The 19,888-nt window shown below is 47.5% G+C and overlaps 1 protein-coding gene and 1 pseudogene across 44 annotated transcripts in view; one reads left to right on the plus strand and one right to left on the minus strand.

Moving 5' to 3' along the window:
- The window catches only part of LOC119849376 (zinc finger protein 420-like), a 3,142,523-nt gene that overhangs the window by 1,977,290 nt on the left and 1,145,345 nt on the right, over nucleotides 1-19,888 (plus strand). Inside the window, exon 3 of one of the 44 annotated variants that reach the window (XM_043503756.1) lies at nucleotides 11,650-11,658. The exons of 42 other annotated variants lie outside the window; for them this stretch is intronic. In XM_043503756.1, the coding sequence (XP_043359691.1) occupies nucleotides 11,650-11,658 (9 nt within the window). Of the gene's footprint in view, nucleotides 1-11,649; nucleotides 11,659-18,745; nucleotides 18,749-19,888 lie in introns of all 44 variants that reach the window. One more of the 44 variants, XM_043503750.1, reaches the window with a different exon arrangement.
- The window catches only part of LOC119849372, a 36,991-nt pseudogene continuing 18,842 nt past the window's right edge, over nucleotides 1,740-19,888 (minus strand).

The raw sequence follows: 19,888 nt of genomic DNA on the forward strand, positions 1-19,888 counted from the left end.
TGCTTGGTTTGCGGTGCTAGTAGTGCCTGAAGTGTGTCAGCTTGGCACTCCATAACTCCTGCTTTCTGCAACCCTCCTGCCCCCAACTACTCGCTTCAGTGATTCCCCAAATCAAAGCCACTAGATGGCTGAGACTTGCTAGCCTCCTCCAGGGTAGAGAAGAACTCCTGGCTACATACATATCTGACCTGCGAGTCATCCTCTGCCGCTGCGTCCCCCTCCACCTCCACATCCAAGATTTTCTCCTCCTGGCTAGGGGCACTCTCGACTGGCATGCGAGCCACCGAAGTACCCACAGTGGCCCTTGCAGTGGAGGTGGGATCACCACTGAGTATCACGTCCAGCTCTTGTAGAACCTGGAGCTCATGGGTGCAGCACTGGAGCAGCAGTTTGCCTCCCACACTTTGTGGTAGGTGTTCTGCAGTGCCTTCACTTTGACCCTGCACTGCAGTGTGTGCCAATCATGGCCCCTTTCTCTCATGCATTGTGAAATCTGTCTATAGGTATCATAAGTCCTACGGCTGGAGCACGGCTGGAACTGGATAGCCTCTTCTCCCCAAATGCTGATGAGGTGCAGCAGCTTGGCATTACTCCAAGCCGGGGATCGCCTGGTACATGGAGCAGGCATGGTCATCTGCAAAGATGCGCTGAGAGCACTACATGCATCACCGAGCAAACAGGGAGGGGATTTTTAAAATTCCCAAGGAATTTAAGAGGTAGCATTCACAGTTGGTCACCAGAGGGCAGTGCAGCAGAGTTCAAACCGATGATCAGAGAGCTGAGAACAGGGATTGTGGGACACGTCTGGATCAAAGGACGTTCAATCGCAGGCCAATCGCAGCGCTGCAAGCGACCAAGGTGTCTACACTGGCAGCACGGCACTGTAGCCCCGGTGCAGAAAGCTGTATGTCTCTTGTCGGGATGGGTTTCTGCAGACTAAGTGGCTTGGCCATGTGTACGCCTTTGAAGTTACAGGGAGAAAGCTGCTTTACCATGCAGAAACTTGCCAGTGTAGACAAGGCCGTAGATGGCTACATAAGAATGCAAGACTGGTCATACTGGGTCAGACCAATGGTCCATCTAGCCCAGTGTGCTGCCTAAGAAAGACCAGTGCCAGATGTGTCAGAGGGAATAAACAGAACAGACTTGTTGACCTGCAAGGTGAGAGTCTTTCACTCTTATCTTTAACTTCATTGTTGGTCAATTCCTACTGATGCTATCTTACCACCCCTTCCCTGAGGTTACTGGGCAAATCAAGTGTGAACCACTCCTTTGATACAGACATGTCCCAATCCACCTGAATTGAGGCAGACTTTGGGCCACTGCCAGTTTGGAAAAGGCCTGCTTAACCCAGAAGGTTTCTCAAAGTAACTGTTGCTGTGAATCGCATGTAGTATGCATGTGTGAACCCCAAAGATAACAAACATAAAAGAAACACAAGGCCAGTTCTGAGGAGGTTTCCAGGGCCAGGTCTGAGGGTTAAACAGCTGTGCTCAAAAGAAAAAGAAACCTCAGCACCTATAAAAATAACTGGTTGCAAAAACAAAACAAAATTAAATTAAAAAATCAAACCAAACAAAAAAACCAACCCAGAAAAGCTACCATCACACATCCATCACTGTTGTAGATTTTGACATCTCCTGCCTGATGTGACATCTTTGCTTTGCAAACAAGAGATCTGTGGAACTCTGTCGATGTTACCCTCTAACTGGGAAAAAGGTTACACATCTTGTCTCAAATAATTTTCCTCTTATGAGAAGATTTATTTTAAAATTTATCAAAATAAATTCCATTTTAAGTAGCAATAATTACAGCCTATACTGGGTCTCTATTCTCATACATGCTATTTGTATCACATATTCCCCCACTCTAATTCCTTTGGAGTGAGGTTTTAATTTCAGGATCAGCCACTATTTCCATATAGTAGGAGGGGGCAGGGAGAGACCTAGAAGAAAACCTGAATTATATTGTAACAGTGAAAGTTATCACATAATCAGCCTCTTACGTTACACTAATTAACTTCATGTTTAAATTTCATTGTCACTAGTAACAATTTATTCAAAGATTACAAAATATAAACCTATAGGGCAGTTTTCTCTTAATTCCCATTTCCACCCAGTGAGCTTTGTGTGAAGTCACATTCTACAATAACCTCGCAGGCCTTCCACTTCTGAGAGTTCATTTCTCCCTGGGTCTTCTCCCAGAAGTGTGGGTGGAAGGGGTCTCACACTACATGGGAAGGCTGCATCATGAGAAAAAACACCTGTGCTCTATTTTCACACTTTCTAATCTTTCAGAGTAGCAGGATGTGGAGAAATAATATAAATGCGTAAAACTTATCAACAAAACTAAGAGACCACACCACAGACTCTGAACTCAGCACTCATGTATACTGCATTCTGAACTTGAAATCTGATACATTCTCTCATTAGCTACCATCATTTCCCCAGCATGGAAGCACTTCTTGTCTAACAGTGCAGCCAGACTGGGACCCATAGGCATGGAATGGCTCTGAAGGAATCAGCTGTTTCTCTCTGTGCTTCAGGAAACTTTGGATCCAAATGATAAAAGACAGTTCCCAATGTAATCATGGCATCCTTTAGGAGTGTGATCAATGCCACGTAACTGGGGAGCAGCGTTCTAAAACTAGTTTGCCTGGGCCACAGGTCACCATAGCTTCCATCTTTGTGGTGAAAATCAACCACTAGTATCTGCAATTTCTACCTGAGTTCTTGTCAAATCTTTGACCTTACTTGGAGTAATTTTACACTTCTCTGGTGTAGAATTCTTTACCAATCACACAACATATCAGTAGCAATAGTGAAGTAAAACTCCCCCAAATATGCCCTTTTATTTCTTTAATATGGTGGCACAGATTTAAATTAGGGACTAAATTCAGGCACAGCTTAGAATCCCTGTAAGACATCAAATGTCAGGTAGCTATTAAAAATAGGTATCTTTCTGCAGCTATATCACATTCATCATGGATTTTATTTTCTACACATTTGCAGCATCTCCCAGGAGTGAGCTGAACAGAAACGTCACTTCCATTTTTCCCATCCCTACCTAGATAGGGATTGCATTTCCCAAATAATAGGCAACATGCACCTGATTAGGAAGGAGATACCTTCAAGAGCGATCTGCTGCAGGGCCTGGGCCACAACTGCTTTGGGAGTCAAATGCATGGGTATTTTGCTTAGTTACAAGTCATTTATTAGGGAATCCTCTTCCCAGCCCTTTAGAAATAATATTGGCCTAAGCAAATGAACAACTGGGGGATTGGGATGGTGATGGGGAAGAAGGGAATCCCTGATTTACCCTATCTTCTTCTGTTGTTACAAAGGGTGAAATGATATTTTTTTGTTACAGTTCAATATATTTAAAGTGAGGAAAATGGTAGTAAAACTATCTGCTCTCCAGCACAACCTGAAGCAACAACAGAGCAACTGGGAATGAAACAATTTGTTCCCAAATGGGGAACTTGATGACTAACAATTGCTTTGAAATGGGGGAACAGTATAACCGTGATACTCGGGGTTTGTTTAGACTAGGAAAAGTGATGGAGTTTAAGTTAGGACAAGGGGAAAGCTAATGCCAAACACTGCACCTGGACGGCATCTGCTCCACAGCTATAATTGTCTTTTTATACCAAGATCACTAACTTGAGCAGTCAACGCCATGTACAGTCCTAGTGGATGTACGGCACAGGTAGTTTTTGCCTCATTGTAGCTTGTTGGGAATCAAAACCTCTCTCTCCCACCTGGAGCTGATGAACATTCCTGGCTGGAGGAACACACGCTCCTACAACTCAAAAGGAAAGGAGTTGATAGAAAAGATCACAGGACTGACCCCAAAAAAGGGTGAGCTGCAAAAGGCAGGAGCAGGCAACTCATCTGGGGGAGCTGAGAGACCATGGTGAAAATGGTGCAAAGATCACTATGCGGGAATTAGCAAATATGATTTTATTATTTTTTTAAACACCTTTGGCCAGCCCTAGTCAAGGCATTTATTACAGTTCTCTCTCATGTGAATTTTCTGATGTCCAATAAGGCTTGAGCTCTGATTGAAGCTTTTCCCACACTCAGAGCATGTGTAGGATCTCTCTCCACTGCAGATTCTCTGATGTGTGATAAGCTTTGAGCTACAACTGAAGCTTTTCCCTCACTCAGGGCATGTATAGGGTGTCTCTCCAGTCAGGATTTTCTGATGTCTCGTAAGGCTTGAGCTCTGATTGAAGGTTTTCCTACACTCAGATCATCAGTAGGGTGTCTCTCTCCAGTGGATTTTCTGATGTCTAATAAGGCTTGAGCTATGATTGAAGCTTTTCCCACACTCAGAGCATGTGTAGGGACTCTGTCCTGTGTGGATTCGCTGATGTGAGATGAGGGTTGAATTATCAATGAACCGTTTCCCACACTCAGAGCATCCATAAGGTTTCTCACCTGTGTGGATCCTCCTATGTGTGATGAGGTGTGAGCTCTGATTGAAGCTTTTGCCACACTCAGAGCATGTGTAGGGCGTCTCTCCTGTGTGGATTCGCTGATGTGTGATAAGGTTTGAGTTCCGATTGAAGCTTTTCCCACAGTCAGAGCACGTATAGGGTGTCTCGCCTGTGTGGATTCGCTGATGTGAGATGAGGGTTGAACTATCAATGAACCGTTTCCCACACTCAGAGCAGCCATAAGGTCTCTCACCTGTGTGGATTCTCTGATGTGCGATAAGGTTTGAGCTACAACGGAAGCTTTTCCCGCACTCAAAGCATTTGTAGGACTTCTCTCCTGTGTGGATTCGCTGATGTGAGATGAGGGCTGAAATATCGCTGAAGCGTTTCTCACACTCGGAGCATCCATAAGGTTTCTCACCTGTGTGGATCCTCCTATGTGTGATGAGGTGTGAGCTCTGATTGAAGCTTTTCCCACACTCAGAACATGTGTAGGGCGTCTCTCCTGTGTGGATTCTCTGATGCGTGATAAGGTTTGAGTTCCGATTGAAGCTTTTCCCACACTCAGAGCACGTGTAGGGCGTCTCTCCCGTGTGGATTCTCTGATGTGTGATAAGGTTTGAACTCTGATTGAAGCTTTTCCCGCACTCGGCGCACGTGTAGGGCATCTCCCCTGTGTGGATTCGCTGATGTGAGATGAGGGTTGAACTATCAGTGAACCGTTTCCCACACTCAGAGCATCCATAAGGTCTCTCACCTGTGTGGATTCTCTGATGTGTGATAAGGTGTGAGCGCTGATTGAAGCGTTTCCCACACTCAGAGCATGTGTAGGGCGTCTCACCCGTGTGGATTCGCTGATGCGTGATAAGGTTTGAGCTCCGATTGAAGTGTTTCCCGCACTCAGAGCATGTGTAGGGCGTCTCCCCTGTGTGGATTCTCTGGTGCGTGATAAGGTGTGAGTTCTGATTGAAGCTTTTCCCGCACTCGGCGCACGTGTAGGGCATCTCCCCTGTGTGGATTCGCTGATGTGAGATGAGGGTTGAACTATCAATGAACCGTTTCCCACACTCAGAGCAGCCATAAGGTCTCTCACCTGTGTGGATTCTCTGATGTACGATAAGGTGTGAGCGCTGACTGAAGCTTTTCCCACACTCAGAGCACGTGTAGGGCGTCTCACCCGTGTGGATTCTCTGATGCGTGATAAGGTTTGAGCTCTGAATGAAGCTTTTCCCGCACTCGGAGCATGTGTAGGGCGTCTCCCCTGTGTGGATTCGCTGATGTGAGATGAGGGTTGAACTATCAATGAACCGTTTCCCACACTCAGAGCATCCATAAGGTCTCTCACCTGTGTGGATTCTCTGATGTGTGATAAGGTTTGAGCGCTGATTGAAGCTTCTCCCACATTCAGAGCACGTGTAGGGCGTCTCTCCTGTGTGGATTCTACGATGTATGATGAGGTGGGAGCTCCGACTGAAGCCTTTCCCACACTCGGAGCACGTGTAGCATCTCCCTCCTGTGTGGATTCTCTGATGTCTGATCAGGGCAGCGCTCCAGCTGAAGCTTTCCCCACACTCATGGCACGTGTAGCGGGTCTCTTCCAAGTTGATTCTTTCACATGTAATCGGGGCTGAGTGGCTCCTCAAGTTTTCCTCCGGCCTCTGCTGAGTCTCACAGGATTTTGCTTCTTCTGGGAGTGCACAACTCCCAGAAACATTCCTTTTGGAGCTTCCTGATAACGTCCCATGTGGTTCTACTTGCTCAGCATCTTCCTGTTGGTGTTTCTCCTCATTCTCACTCATCTTCCCATCACCTGATGGGAGACAGAGAGAATCTAGGTCACTCCCTGCACCTGAGAGAAAGGAAGTATCAGAGAGAGGAATGGAAAAAGTGGTGAACAAACCAAAATATGCACAGGAGAGATCAACCCTATCATGAGCTGATTTTCCCCAAGCCCTTCCCGAGAGGAGAGAGAAAGGGATCACTTTTGGTCTGCATCTCACCAGAACACTCTGGGGAAAGAGAGATTGGGGAGGGACCTTCTGCCAGTTCTCAGTCAGAATAGGTGGGAACAAATGAGTGACATCTGCCATGATGATTCCACATCTGCAGGGAACAGTATTGAACTTGGAGAGCTCATAAGGTCTTTGTAGGGCAGCCCAAATGTTTTCTGTATTCATGGACAATGTTTGCATTGGTTTAACCAATTCCTCACCTGTACAGGGAGCTCTCGGGAGCACTTTTTTCTCAGAGCCCTGGAGATCTGGGACCCACAGCTCTTCCCCTCGTTCCAGCTGTGAGATCAGATCAGGTTTGGAAATTGGAAACCCTGCTAAAGAAAAAGAAAACAAGGGAGGTCAGTGGAATTTATGGGATACTTGTCACAAGGAATATTCCATGGTTTTAAACCCAGCTCATTTTTAAGCAGTAACATCCCAAGACCATCTTCCTTGGCTCAAAGTGGCAGGATAGTTATTATTATAAATAATATTCATAACCTTAGTGCCTAAGGACCAACTAACAGTGGATCCCCTTTGTACTAGGCAAAGTACAAACAGAATAGTAGATAGCTCATGCCCTGAAGTATTTACAATCTAAATGAACAAGACAGACACAGAATGGGGGAAGGGGTAGAACCCAGTGTTAGAATATAGATATTTAGGCCTGCCTGTAAAGCCTATACTTTAAGAACTTAGGGGTAGTTTTATCACTTAGCTAGTTAAAGGGGTATCAAAACAAAGAATGAAAATCACAGGGTATGTCTACACCATGAAAATAGGTCAATATTATAGAAGTAGATTTTTAGAAATCTATTTTATACAGTCGATTGCGTATGTCCACACTAAGTGCATTAAGTCAGGAGAGTGTGTCCTCGCTACCGTGGCTAGCATCAACTTACGGAGCGGTGCACTGTGGATAGCTATCCCACAGTTCCCGCAGTCTCCGCTGCCCATTGGAATTCTGGGTTAAGCTCCCAATCCCGGATGGGGCAAAAACATTGTAGTGGGTGGTTTGGGTACATGTCATCAGTCGCCTCTCTCTCTGTGAAAGCAATGGCAGACAATCGTTTCACACCTTTTTTCTGTGCAGATGCCATACCACGGCAAGTGTGTAGCCCACTCAGCTCAGTTCACTGACACTGCTGCTGTTGTCCTGGGTGTTGCTGACAGCAGACGGTGCAGTAGTACGGCTAACCATCGTCATACACCACTTCCTCTGCAACTCTGCACTGCTGGTATTGACTCAGCAAATTTCTCCATGTTGACTGTCATGGGCTCCTGGGTACGTGTGTTCTTCCTTGGGAAATGTGCACGGTGCTAACGGTCATCCTCCACCACTTCCTACTGCAACTCTGCTCTCCTGCTTTCATGAATCCACCTAGCAGGTCCACTTGTCATTCTCTATAAATATCTATTCTCATGACATATGTAGTCAGCCACTGCTTCCGCTGCAACTCTGCTCCACTGCAGACGCCATACCATGGAAAGCATGGAGCCCGCTGAGATCACCGCACCAGTTATGAGCATTGTAAACACCTCACGCATTATCCTGCAGTATGTGCAGCACTAGAACCTGCAAAAGCAGGCGAGGAGGCGATGGCAGCACGGTGACGAGAGTGATGAGGACATGGACACAGACTTCTCTGAAAGCACAGGCCCCGGCAATTTGGACATCCTGGTGGCAATGGGGCAGGCTCATGGAATTGAACGCCGATTCTGGGCCCAAGAAACAAGCACAGACTGGTGGGACCGCATAGTGTTGTGGGTCTGGGATAATTCCCAGTGGCTGCGAAACTTTCGCATGCGTAAGGGCACTTTCATGGAACTTTGTGATTTGCTTTCCCCTGCCCTGAAGTGCAAGAATACCAAGATGAGAGCAGCCCTCAATGTTCACAAGCGAGTGGCAATAGCCCTCTGAAAGCTTGCAATGCCAGACAGCTACTGGTCAGTCGGGAATCAATTTGGAGTGGGCAAATTTACTGTGGGGGCTGCTGTGATACAAGTGGCCAACTCAATCACGGAGCTGCTGCTATCAAGGGTAGTGACTCTGGGAAATGTGCAGGTTGTAGTGGATGGTTTTGCTGCAATGGGATACCCTAACTGTGGTGGAGAGATAAACGGAATGCATATCTCTATCTTGGGACCGAACCATCTTGGCAGCCAGTACATAAACCACAAGGGGTACTTTTCAATGGTGCTGCAAGCACTGGTGGATCACAAGGGACGTTTCATCAACATCAATATGGGATGGCCGGGAAAGGTACAGGAAGCTGGCATCTTCAGGAACGCTGGTCTGCTTGAACAGCTGCAAGAAGGGAGACGTTTATGATGGGGTGGGAGGTTAAGGCAAATCGCCTGGTCGCTGATTATGTACAGACAGACACCAGGGCAATTAGAAGAGCACAGCAGGGCACGCTATGCATCAGAGAAGCTTTGAAAACCAGTTTCATGACTGGCCAGGCTATGGTGTGACAGTTCTGTTTGTTTCTTCTTGACGAAAACCCACCCCCTTAGTTCACTCTACTTCCCTGTAAGCCAACCACCCTCCCACATTTGATCACCGCTTGCAGAGGCAATAAAGTCATTGTTGTTTCAAAATCATCCATTCTTTATTAATTCATCACACAAATAGGGGGATAGCTGCCAAGGTAGGCCTGGAGGGGTGTGGGAGGAGGGAAGCACTGGGTGAGGTGGTAGATGAGGGGAGGAGAGAAGGACAAGGCCACACTGCACTTCAAAACTTATTGAATGCCAGCCTTCTGTTGCTTGGGCAATCCTCTGGGGTGGAGTGGTTGGCTGCCCAGAGCCCCCCCACCCCCCGCGTTCTTGGGCATCTGGGTGAGGAGGCTACGGAACTTGGGGAGGAGGGTGGATGGTTACGCAGGGGCTGCATGGGCGGTCTGTGCTCCTGCTGCCTTTCCTGCAACTCCACCAGATGCTGGAGCGAATCAGTTTGATCCCCCAGTAGCCTCAGCATTGCATCCTGTCTCCTCTCATTGCCCTGCCGCCACCTCTCATCTTGCTCCTGCCCCCTCTCATCTCGCTCGTCCCTCCTGTCCTCGTGTTCGTTTTCTGCTTTCCTGGACTCTGACATTGTTTGCCTCCACACATTCTGCTGAGCTCTTTCAGTGCGGGAGGACTGCATGAGCTCAGAGAACATTTCATCACAAGTGCATTTTTTTAGCCTTCTTATCTGTGTTAGCCTCTGGGATGGAAATGATGGGGGAACGTTGAAACATCTGCAGCTGCACGAGGAAAAAAAAAGGAGTAGTATTTAAAAAGACACATTTTAGAGAATAATGGGTAGACTCTTTCATGGTGAACCAAGCTGTTAACATTACATTGCACATGTACAAGGTCAGTACAAGGTCGCATTTTGCCTCGGGTTTGGTGTGAGAGATCACACACGCAGGGCCGAGGAACAGAATTTGGCTTGCAGGCAGCCGTGGAAAGCCACAGTCTTTTGGTTTCTTCAACCTTGATAACATGTGGGAATGGTTTTAAACGGCAGCACCCTCCTTTCCCATACCAAGCACCCATTGAGTTGGGCATTTAAAAGGAAGGGCTGCTTTTTTTGAGTAAAGGTGTAGCACAAACCCAACTAACCCCACCCAATTCTCTGGGATGATCAATTTACCCCTCCCCCACCACGTGACTAGTATCAGGGAAGATCCCTGCCAGTCAAACATGAACAGCTCACAGTGAACGCCCCCCTTTCCTCCCCCCCCCCAAGTGGGTAACAGCGGGGATGATTTCTTTTCAGCCACAGGCAAACAGCCAGGCAGGAACGGCCACCTCTGAACATCCCCTCAATAAAATTCCCCTATTTCAACAGGGTGGTGACCATGAACGATATCACTCTCCTGAGGATAAACACAGAGAGATAAAGAACGGATGTTGCTTGAAAGCCAGCAAACACCAGGACCATATGCTGCCATGATTTCTTACACAATGATTCCAGATTACGTGCTACTGGCCTGGCATGGTAAAGTGTCCTACCATGGAGGACGGAATAAGGCTGCCCTCCCCAGAAACCTTTTGCAAAGGCTTTGGGAGTACCTCCAGGAGAGGTTCATGGAGATGTCCCTGGAGGATTTCCGCTCCATCCCCAGACAGTAACAGACTTTTCAAGTAGCTGTACTGACTGCGAATGCATCCCAAGTCTTCAGGGTGAATTAATCATTAAAAACGCTTGCCTTTAAACCATGTATTATATTTACAAAGGTACACTCACCAGGGTTCCTGGTCCAGGAGCTGGGTTTGGAGGGCATTGGCTCCAAGGTGATAGATAGTTCCTGGCTGTCGGGGAGAACGGTTTCTCCTCTTGCCTGCTGTGTGCTATCCTCCTCCTCCTTCTCATCTCCTCGTCCCCAAAATCCTCATCCCTGTTGCATGAGACTCCCCCCTTGCAGGTGTCCACGGACAGGGATGGGGTAGTGGTAGGGGCCCTCCCTAGAATTGCATGCAGCTCATCATAGAAGCGGCACGTCTGGGGCTCTGACCAGGAGCAGCCGTTTGACTCTCTGGTTTATTGGTAGGCTTGCCTGAGCTTCTTAATTTTCATGTGACACTGCTGCAGGTCCCTGTTGTAGCCTCTGTCCATCATGCCCTTGGAGATTTTTGCAAATATTTTGGCATTTCATCTTTTGGAAAGGAGTTCTGATAGCACAGATTCATCTCCCCATACAGCGATCAGATCCAGTACCTCCCATTCGGTCCATTCTGGAGCTCTTTTGTGATTCTGGGACTGCATGGTCACCTGTGCTGATGAGCTCACCATGCTGGCCAAACAGGAAATGTAATTCAAAAGTTCCAGGGGCTTTTCCTTTGTATCTGGCTAGTGCATCTCAGTTGAAAGTGCTGTCCAGAGTGGTCACAATGGAGCACTCTGGTATTGCTCCCGCAGGCCAATACTGTCGAATTGCGTCCACACTATCCGAAATTCGACCCAGCGATGTTGATTTCAGAACTAATCCCCTTGTCAGGGAGGACTACAGAAATAGATTTTAAGAGCCCTTTAAGTCAACAAAAATGGCTTCGTCGTGTGGACGGGTGCAGGGTTAAATCGAGCGAACGCTGCTAAATTCGACCTAAACTCATAGTGTAGATCAGGGTACAGTCTGGCTGTGTATGGGCCTTCTCTCACTAGGATAGTCTGAGGCCTTGTTCTTAGGCTAAGGCTTTTGGCTAAGCAGCAGGGGCAGCCATAAGCTGGAAAGCGTAGGGTCACATCCTCACATCCCAAACCAGTCACATTGAAATAAGTTGGTATTGGGCTGTTAGGAAGATGATCCTATCCAGACAGTGCCCATCACCACCAGATAAAGAAACGGATCTGAAGATGGTTAAAGAAAACTTAGTTTGATAGCATTGTCTGGCAAGAAATCTGGTTGTCTGGCAAGAAACCCTCATTTCTTTATGGCCCCCACTTTTCTGTTGTTAATCTGTCTGGTTCTCTAATTGTTTCTGTCTGCTGTATAACTAATTTTGCTAGGTGTAAGTTAATTAGGCTAGTGGGATACAATTGGTTAGAGAATTATGTTACAATATGTTAGGATTGGTTAGTTAAATTTCAGTAAAATGATTGGTTACGGTATAGCTGAGAATAATACTATATAAACGGGGGTCAAACAGGAGGGGGAAGGGAAATTGGAATCATGTATGTTAAGGGAGGGAACAGGAACAGGGAACAGAGACACAGGCAAGGCTCTGCGGCATCAGAGCTCGGAAGGGGGGGGACAGGGTAAACGCTCTGTGGTGTCAGAGCTGGGAAGGGAACACTGGGGAACAGACTTTATCACATTGTCTGCACTTTAGACGTCTGGTCTTTTGCTGCTTGCTGTCTGCATGACAAGAACCAGGGAAATTAAAGCCTTTAAGGAAGGTTTTAATACACTTTGGAACTGATCAGGGATTCCCATGAGGGCTGATGAGGGGATGATTGTCAATAAGCATTTACATTCTTTTCTTGTTTTATATTTTTCCCCCCATAAGGCACACTGGCATAGATCCATAGGATCTGTGCAATGCCAGAGGTTTTAAACAGTCCTTGGGAGGTGCCCCTTGGGGTCCCACTCTTCCACAAGGATAGGCCATGGAGCTTCAACACCGGAGACTGAGCCTCTGGCTTCAACACTCCTATTCCAACCTGCGAGCTCTGCCCAGCAGGTCCAGCTGAACGACACTCCTGTTCAGAGACTGTTCCTCAGTCAATGCACAGAGCAAGCTTTTGCTGTGACACTGTGCAGACTTTTAAAACACAGCAGGGTTTGTTAGTCAACTGAAATACAGCACTAGAAAGTCCTTAGATTAAGACAGAGAAGCAAAGACGACAATATAGTCCAGGGGTTTCAAACACCTGGCCCACGGGCTGCATGCCGCCCGCGGGGTTATTTTCTGCGTCCCACCAGCTCCTCGTGGCCCCACTGCCCCCGCAGCATTTACATAGAGTGGCTCCGGCCTGACACGCACCTGGGCCAGGGCAGGCTGCCTCCCTGCCCTGTCCCCGCACTACTCCAGGAAGTGGCCAGGATGTGGGGGAGGGAGGGCACAGGGGTCTGTGTGTTGCCCTGGCTGCTCCTCCAGGTACCAACCCCGAAGCTCCCATTAAGGGGTTGGAATGGGGGCAGGGAAGGGGTGGGAAGAGGCAGGGCAGGGGCAGGGCCTCATGGAAGGAGTGGAGTGGGGGCGGGCCCAGGGCAGCCGGAGTGTTCAGTGGTGCAGCCCTTGGGCCAATGTACTAGTCCTCGTGTGGCCCTCGTGGTTATTTGAGTTTGAGACCCCTGATATAGTCCATACTGGCCAATGCCCTTAAGCCATGCTGCTGTAGAAAAAAGTTTGTTTTCCTTTCACTGTGCCCGTCCATTTGTCTTTGCTCCGGTAGAGCTCCCTGCGTAAGCAAGCCCAGTTCTTCCTGCTCCCAAAAACATAACAAGTCCATGTATGCTTCACCCAGCCAAGCTGAGATCCTCCCATGGACAGGCGACAATTATTCCCTTGTTTCTGTCGGGTAGTCCATTGATCTAGGTTGGCCCAAGCCAGTCCTTAATGACCCATTCATATCACCCCATGAAAGCTACGTGACAAAACACCTCATGTCTCCTGCTCTTTCTAATCATAGCAATACCAGTCACAGAGGGAAACTGAGGAACATATCGGCATCATAGAAGTATCACCAAAATTCCCACCTCTATCTCTCACACACTCTGCTCACAGCCCTTAGAGAGAAAGCAAAGCTCAGGAACTGGAGGTTAGTCCAGTGAACACAGTGAAGGACAAGCTGCAATCCTCAAACCCTGGTCAAAAAGGAGAGGCATGTTGGTCCCTACTCACAGAGAGGGGCTGGGTAGTGGCCTGATACCTGAGAGGGCATTCCTTGAGCAGACCATGGAGGCAGGTCAAAGGCTTAGCTACCCCAGAACTGTGACATCACAAAAGCACATTTTGGGGAATTAGGAAATTGAGTGACTCAGGTGTAATGGGAGGGAGAATTAAACTCCCCCAGTGTGCGGAGAAGGCTGGGGAATTAACAACTAAAATTCAAGAGCAACAGCCTCTAATTCTTCCAGAAAAGGAGAATGTAAGAAACAAGAACTTGGCCACACAACCTAAGGAGGGCCAGGCTCAAAGATCCAAAGAGCCTGGAGGGAAGACAGCTTGTGGCTGCTGCAGATGGGGAGAAGCGGGGACAAGACTCTCGTGCAGAGGCTGGGCAATCCGCTTGCGCAGGTTCCTTGGCAGAGCTACTGTGCTCCTTGTTCCAGTAAGGCTAACATGTTCGCTATGCCATGGGGGCCGAGGGGGACCATTGTTGCACACAGGCAAGCTGCATACGGGCCAGGGCAGAAGCCACATTGTAGTAGAAGACCCTCCCTTGCTTCCCAGGTCACCCTCAGCAGCAAGATTTCTTCCAGGACAAACTCCTGTGGAAAATTTGGGGACAGTGTTCAGTATAGGGACCCCCTGCTGCTGTTGCCTCTCCCCAAGGCACAGAAATCCAAAGGACAGTATGGCTGTGAAACAATCAGTCCCCCTTGTCCCTGTGCTTACTCACCATTTGGGGCTCCTGTGGGTTGTGTGTGCTAGCTTTGGGTGGGCGAATTCTGCTATTGTGTAGATTGTGTTTGTCTTTAAGTATGGGCGAATCATTGCTCTGTCTGGTGTGAACACTGCTGCCTCTGTTAAGTGTTGCATTTTTGCTTTACAGATGCAACCTTGAGAGCTCAGCCGTTCTTGTTATCACTGGCCGAAAGACTCCAAAGAATTAGGAAGCAGCCACATAGAAGCAAAGAAGACATGCTGCATGAAGTAATGCAGCAGTCCCTTAATGAAAATCAAAAAGTGCAGGAGTGGCGGGAGAGTGGAAGGAGGGTCCGCCAGCAAAATGCGGATCACCGGCACCAAAGCATGGACCGGCTGCTAAGCATTATGGAGCCTCAAGTGGACTCGATACAGGCGCGCATAGCCATGTAGGCGGAGCACTTCCACGCCTGCCCCCCTTGCAGCCCTTGTCCCAAAATTCTTTCCCTTGTGCCCCCATGTCACCTCCAACCCACTTTCCCCAACATCCAGGTTCTTATCACTACCAGCTGCCTCCAACACCTGTAGCTTCGCCACCCTGCCCTGCAAACTGCAAACTACGACCTTTACCCACTGCACTCAACCTCCATCACCATGCATTTTAGCTAGCCTGAAGTGCAGCATTCATTGCACAGCACTCCAGACAGGAAGGCTGAGTATGATAACCGGACATAAGCAAACCTGTGATTGAACCGTTCCCCACCCCACCCACTTTCCCTTTCTGTTTCCCAAGCAGTTGTGTTTCTTTTCAATAAATGGATTGGCTTTGAAAACATTCTTTATTATTGCATTAAGTAGAAGATACCTTAGCCAGGAAAGCAACAGGCACTGCAAGTCAGTGTAGCAAACAGATTCCTGCTAACATTGGAACCACTGCACTTCACTCCTGTGCAGGGCACCAAACATTACTGGTGGCTTTCAGCCTCAAATTGCTTCCTAATCCTTGCAGCCCCGTGCTAGGTCTCTCCAATAGCTCTGCTCTCTGGCTGTTCAAATTCAGCCTCCAGGTGTTGAACCTCCAAGGTCCATGCCTGGGTGAATCTTTCACCCTTCCTCTCACAAATGTTATGGAGGATAGAGCACATGGATATAAGCATGGGGATGTTGTCATCAGCCAGATCCAGCTTCCCATACAGACAGCGCCAGCAGCCCTTTAAATGGCCAAAAGCATACTCCACAGTCATTCTGCACTGACTCAGCCTGTTGTTCAACCACTCCTTGATGCTGTCAAGGCTCCCTGTGTAAGGTTTCATAAGCCACAGCATTAAAGGATAAGCGAGGTCTCCAAGGATCACAATGGGCATTTTGACTTCTCCTATGGTGATCTTTTGGTCTGAGAAGAAAGTTCAGGCTTGCAGCTTCCTGAACAGGCCTGTGTTCCGAAAGATGCGTGCATCATGCACCTTTCCAGACCAGCCTGAATTAATGTCAATGAAACGCCCATGGTGATCCACAAGTGCCTGGAGAATCATAGAGAAATGCCCCTTCCGATTAACATACTTGGAGGCTAGGTGGGCTGGTGCCAGAATTGGAATATGCGTCCCATCTATCGCCCCTCCATAGTTAGGGAAACCCATTTGTGCAAAGCCATCCACAATGTCATGCACATTACCCAGCGTCACGGTTCTTCTGAGCAGGATGTGATTAATGGCCCTGCAAACTTGCATCAACACGATTCCAACCTTGGCCTTTCCACTCCAAACTGGTTAGCGACCCATCGGTATCTGTCTGGAGTTACCAGCTTCCAGACTGCAATCGCCACCCGCTTCTCCACCGGCAGGGCAGCTCTCAATTTTGTGTCCTTGCGCCACAGGGTGGGGTCGAGTTCAGCACATAGTCCCAGGAAGGTGGCTTTTCTCATCCAAAAGTTCTGCAGCCACTGCTCGTCATCCCAGACTTGCATGACGACGTGATCCCACCACTTAGTGCTTGTTTCCTGAGCCCAAAAGTGAAGCTCCATGGTGGTGAGCATGTCGGTGAATGCCACTAGCAATCCTGTGTCGTATGCATTATGCGAGTCGACATCATCATCGGACTCCTCACTGTCAGTTTGTAGCTTAAGGAGTTACTCGACTGCCGTTCGTAACGTGCTGGCGAGACCCATCAGCATATTCCGCAGACCGAAAGGGAAGACAGAGCGTGCAATAGAAAAAAAAACATTGACAGATGGCGCCAAATGTGGCCAGAAGCACAGGGATTGCTGGGATGCAAAGTGATGCATCACGGGGCTTTGGGACAGGACCTAGAATGCCACACACACACACCTCCGCCCCGCTTCCCACAAGAATGGGAAAAGGTGCTCTGTGGGATAGCTGCCCATAATGCACCGCTCCCAATGCTGCTGCAAGTGCCGCAAATGTGGCCACACCAGTGCGCTTGTAGCTGACAGTGTGAACACAGTGCAGCGCTTTCTCTACTGCACTCTCCAAGGGCTGATTTAACTCCCAGCGCTCTACATCTGCAAGTGTAGCCATGCCCTATGTATCATGTCTTGTGGGCAATTTTATACTCGCTAGAGGTAAAATGTCATTATCAGAGTATTGCTTATTAGCTTGGAACATGCATGGAAGGGCAAGGAGGTGAACATAAATAAATGGTTATTAAGCTTGCTCCAGTTAAGGGCTGTCAGGGTTCCTTCCCCACTCTGAACTCTAGAGTAGAGATGTGGGAACCCGCATGAAAGACCGCCTAAGCTTATTCTTACTAGCTTAGGTTAAAAACTTCCCCAAGGTACAAACTTTTCCTTGTCCTTGAACAGTATGCTGCCACAACCAAGCGTTTGAAACAAAGAACAGGGAAAGAGACCACTTGGAGATGTCTTCCCCCACAATATCCCCCCAAGCCCTACACACACCCTTTCCTGGGAAAGCTTGAGAATAATATCTTAACCAATTGGTTAAAAAATCATCAAAAGACCCAAACCCCTGGATCTTGGAACAATGGAAAAATCAGTCAGATTCTTAAGAGGGATTTTATTAAAAAAAGAAAGGTAAAAATCATCTCTGTAAAATCAGGATGGAAAATACTTTACAGGGTATTTAGATTCAAAACACAGAGGATCCTCCTCTGGGCAAAACCTTAAAGTTACAGAAAACAGGAATAAACCTCCCTCTTAACACAGGGAAAAGTCACATAAAACAAAAGATAAACAAATCCGCCTTGCCTGGCTTACCTATACTGATTGCAATATTAGAGACTTGGATTAGGATGGGTTGGAGAAGATGTATTTCTGTCTGTACTCTCTCAGTCACAAGAGAGAACAAGAGAGAACAACAACAAGAGAGAACAAGAGAGAACGTAAACGAAGAGCACAAACAAAAGCCTTCCCCCCCACCCAGATTTGAAAGTATCTTGTCCCCATTGGTCCTTTGGGTTAGGTGCCAGTCAGGTTAGCTTAGCTTCTTAACGCTTTACAGGTAACAGGATGTTGCCTCTGGCCAGGAGGGATTTTATAGCACTGTATACAGAAAGGTGGTTACCCTTCCCTTTATATTTATGACAAGGGCCTTATATTAGGTTGAGGCTTTGTGGGAGTAGTTATGCTGAAGTCTGGGATTTACCTGAATAGGCCTAAACAGAGAATCCCAGCTCAGATATTTTGCACCCTCATTTTGAGAGACTAACGAGTAACCACAAACAGGTGCAATATGCCACAGGATTCTGAAAGAAGAAAGTTTGGGGTGGGCTTTAGCAATTAGGTTGTTATGCAGTATTTCAGTGGTTGGACACATTCATATCTTGGAATTATTAATAAATAAATGATGTAAATCATGAGTATTAATGCTTGATGGTTAATTATGGACTTCCCAAAGGCCACATATGGGTTGGGGCAGCTATTGACATTATAGTAATAAAAGTAAAAGTAGTAGATATGGGATATAGCCATCCTATTACCATAAGGAAGTGGATAAAATACCTCTTCTAGTTACCATTTTTTCATTTTGCCAGGTCCCCGAGACAGTGTAAACTGAAGCAGGGCCTCCCTTCTCATGGTCTCCCTTGCCCCATGATCTTTGTTTCCAATGGTGTCCATAACTTGTAAGTATGCACAATGCAAGACCCTCTTTACTATACTTATCTTAGTCTAATCGTTATCTGTCTTGATCCTTACCTATGATTTCAGTTATAACTGTCTGTATTAAATCAAGTTTCTGTATGTTTCACCAAATTCCATCTTCTCAATTAACTTTGAGTAGCCATGTACAAGGGCAAGTTGTACCCCAAAAAGTAGGTGTAAAAATTGTACAGGCTACACCCTCACCCTGTTACATCATCAGCAAAGTGCCCATTTGTGCCTGGGTAGTGGCCCTGCTATGGAAGGGAGGAATGCAGCAAGGACTCAGGATCCATGGCCAGGGTCGCTGTGCATAGAGATGGGGAGGGGGTAATGAATGGGAGAGGGAGGTCAAGCATAAAAATAATAATATTTGGGGAAAAATGCATAATGAAGTGAAACTGAACAGAAATAAAACTGGAGTGTAGGCTCTAAAGCAACAAGGCTTGGATAGGGATTCGGGGTTCAAGGTCTGGGATTCCCCACAGCTCTAGATCCCCAAACCTCTTCTCCCTCCCACTGACCCATCCAGCCCTGAGTGACCTTCCTCCACACTCCCCCTGCCCTTCTTCCCATTACTCTCAGCCGGCACCACCTCCAGGCACCTTGGGAGCTTCTTGTGTTCCCTCCTCGTCTCTCACTACGTCATCCTTCCCTTCTGCTTCTTAGCTCTAATCCTGCACACACTCTCCCCATGTCCTGGCACCCCAGAATTATCTACTCTCCTACTTCTCCTCCCCTCCCACAACTCTGTTCTCCTTTCACCCATGGGGTCCTGAATGGCAATATTATGAGCTCTCCTATCAAAAGGAGAGCTCATTGGACTGTCACACAAGCCATGCATGAGTCATACACCAATTTACTCAATTTAGAATTCTACAGGTGGCATATTTTCCTCTTAAAGTGAGGAAAAGGAATGAAAGCTACAGTTATTAATGTAGCCAATAAGGAAACATTAAATGAAATTTTAAAATGACTGATGGCACCAAAAAGGCACATGTTCAAAAATTATACTAGTGGGTGGGAGATAAGGCAAAAAAGGAGGGGCAAAGACACTTGTCAAAACTTGTATGACAAATGAAGATAAAAAGTTATTACGACTCAGGTTCTTTGGAGACATCACAGCTTTTAATAATCGAGGGGACAGGACTCCTTACCCAGCAAGACCACCGTCTCATAGTTCTCCTGCATGACATCTGTATAGAGGGCTCTCTGAGTGGGGTCCAGCAGAGCCCCCTCTTCCCTGGTGAAATACACAGCCACGTCCTCGAAAGTCACCGGCCCCTGAAAGAGCAAGAGTCCCACACTCAGTACCTG

The sequence above is a fragment of the Dermochelys coriacea genome, chromosome 28, assembly GCF_009764565.3.
Source record: "Dermochelys coriacea isolate rDerCor1 chromosome 28, rDerCor1.pri.v4, whole genome shotgun sequence".
Taxonomy (NCBI): Eukaryota; Metazoa; Chordata; order Testudines; family Dermochelyidae; genus Dermochelys; species Dermochelys coriacea.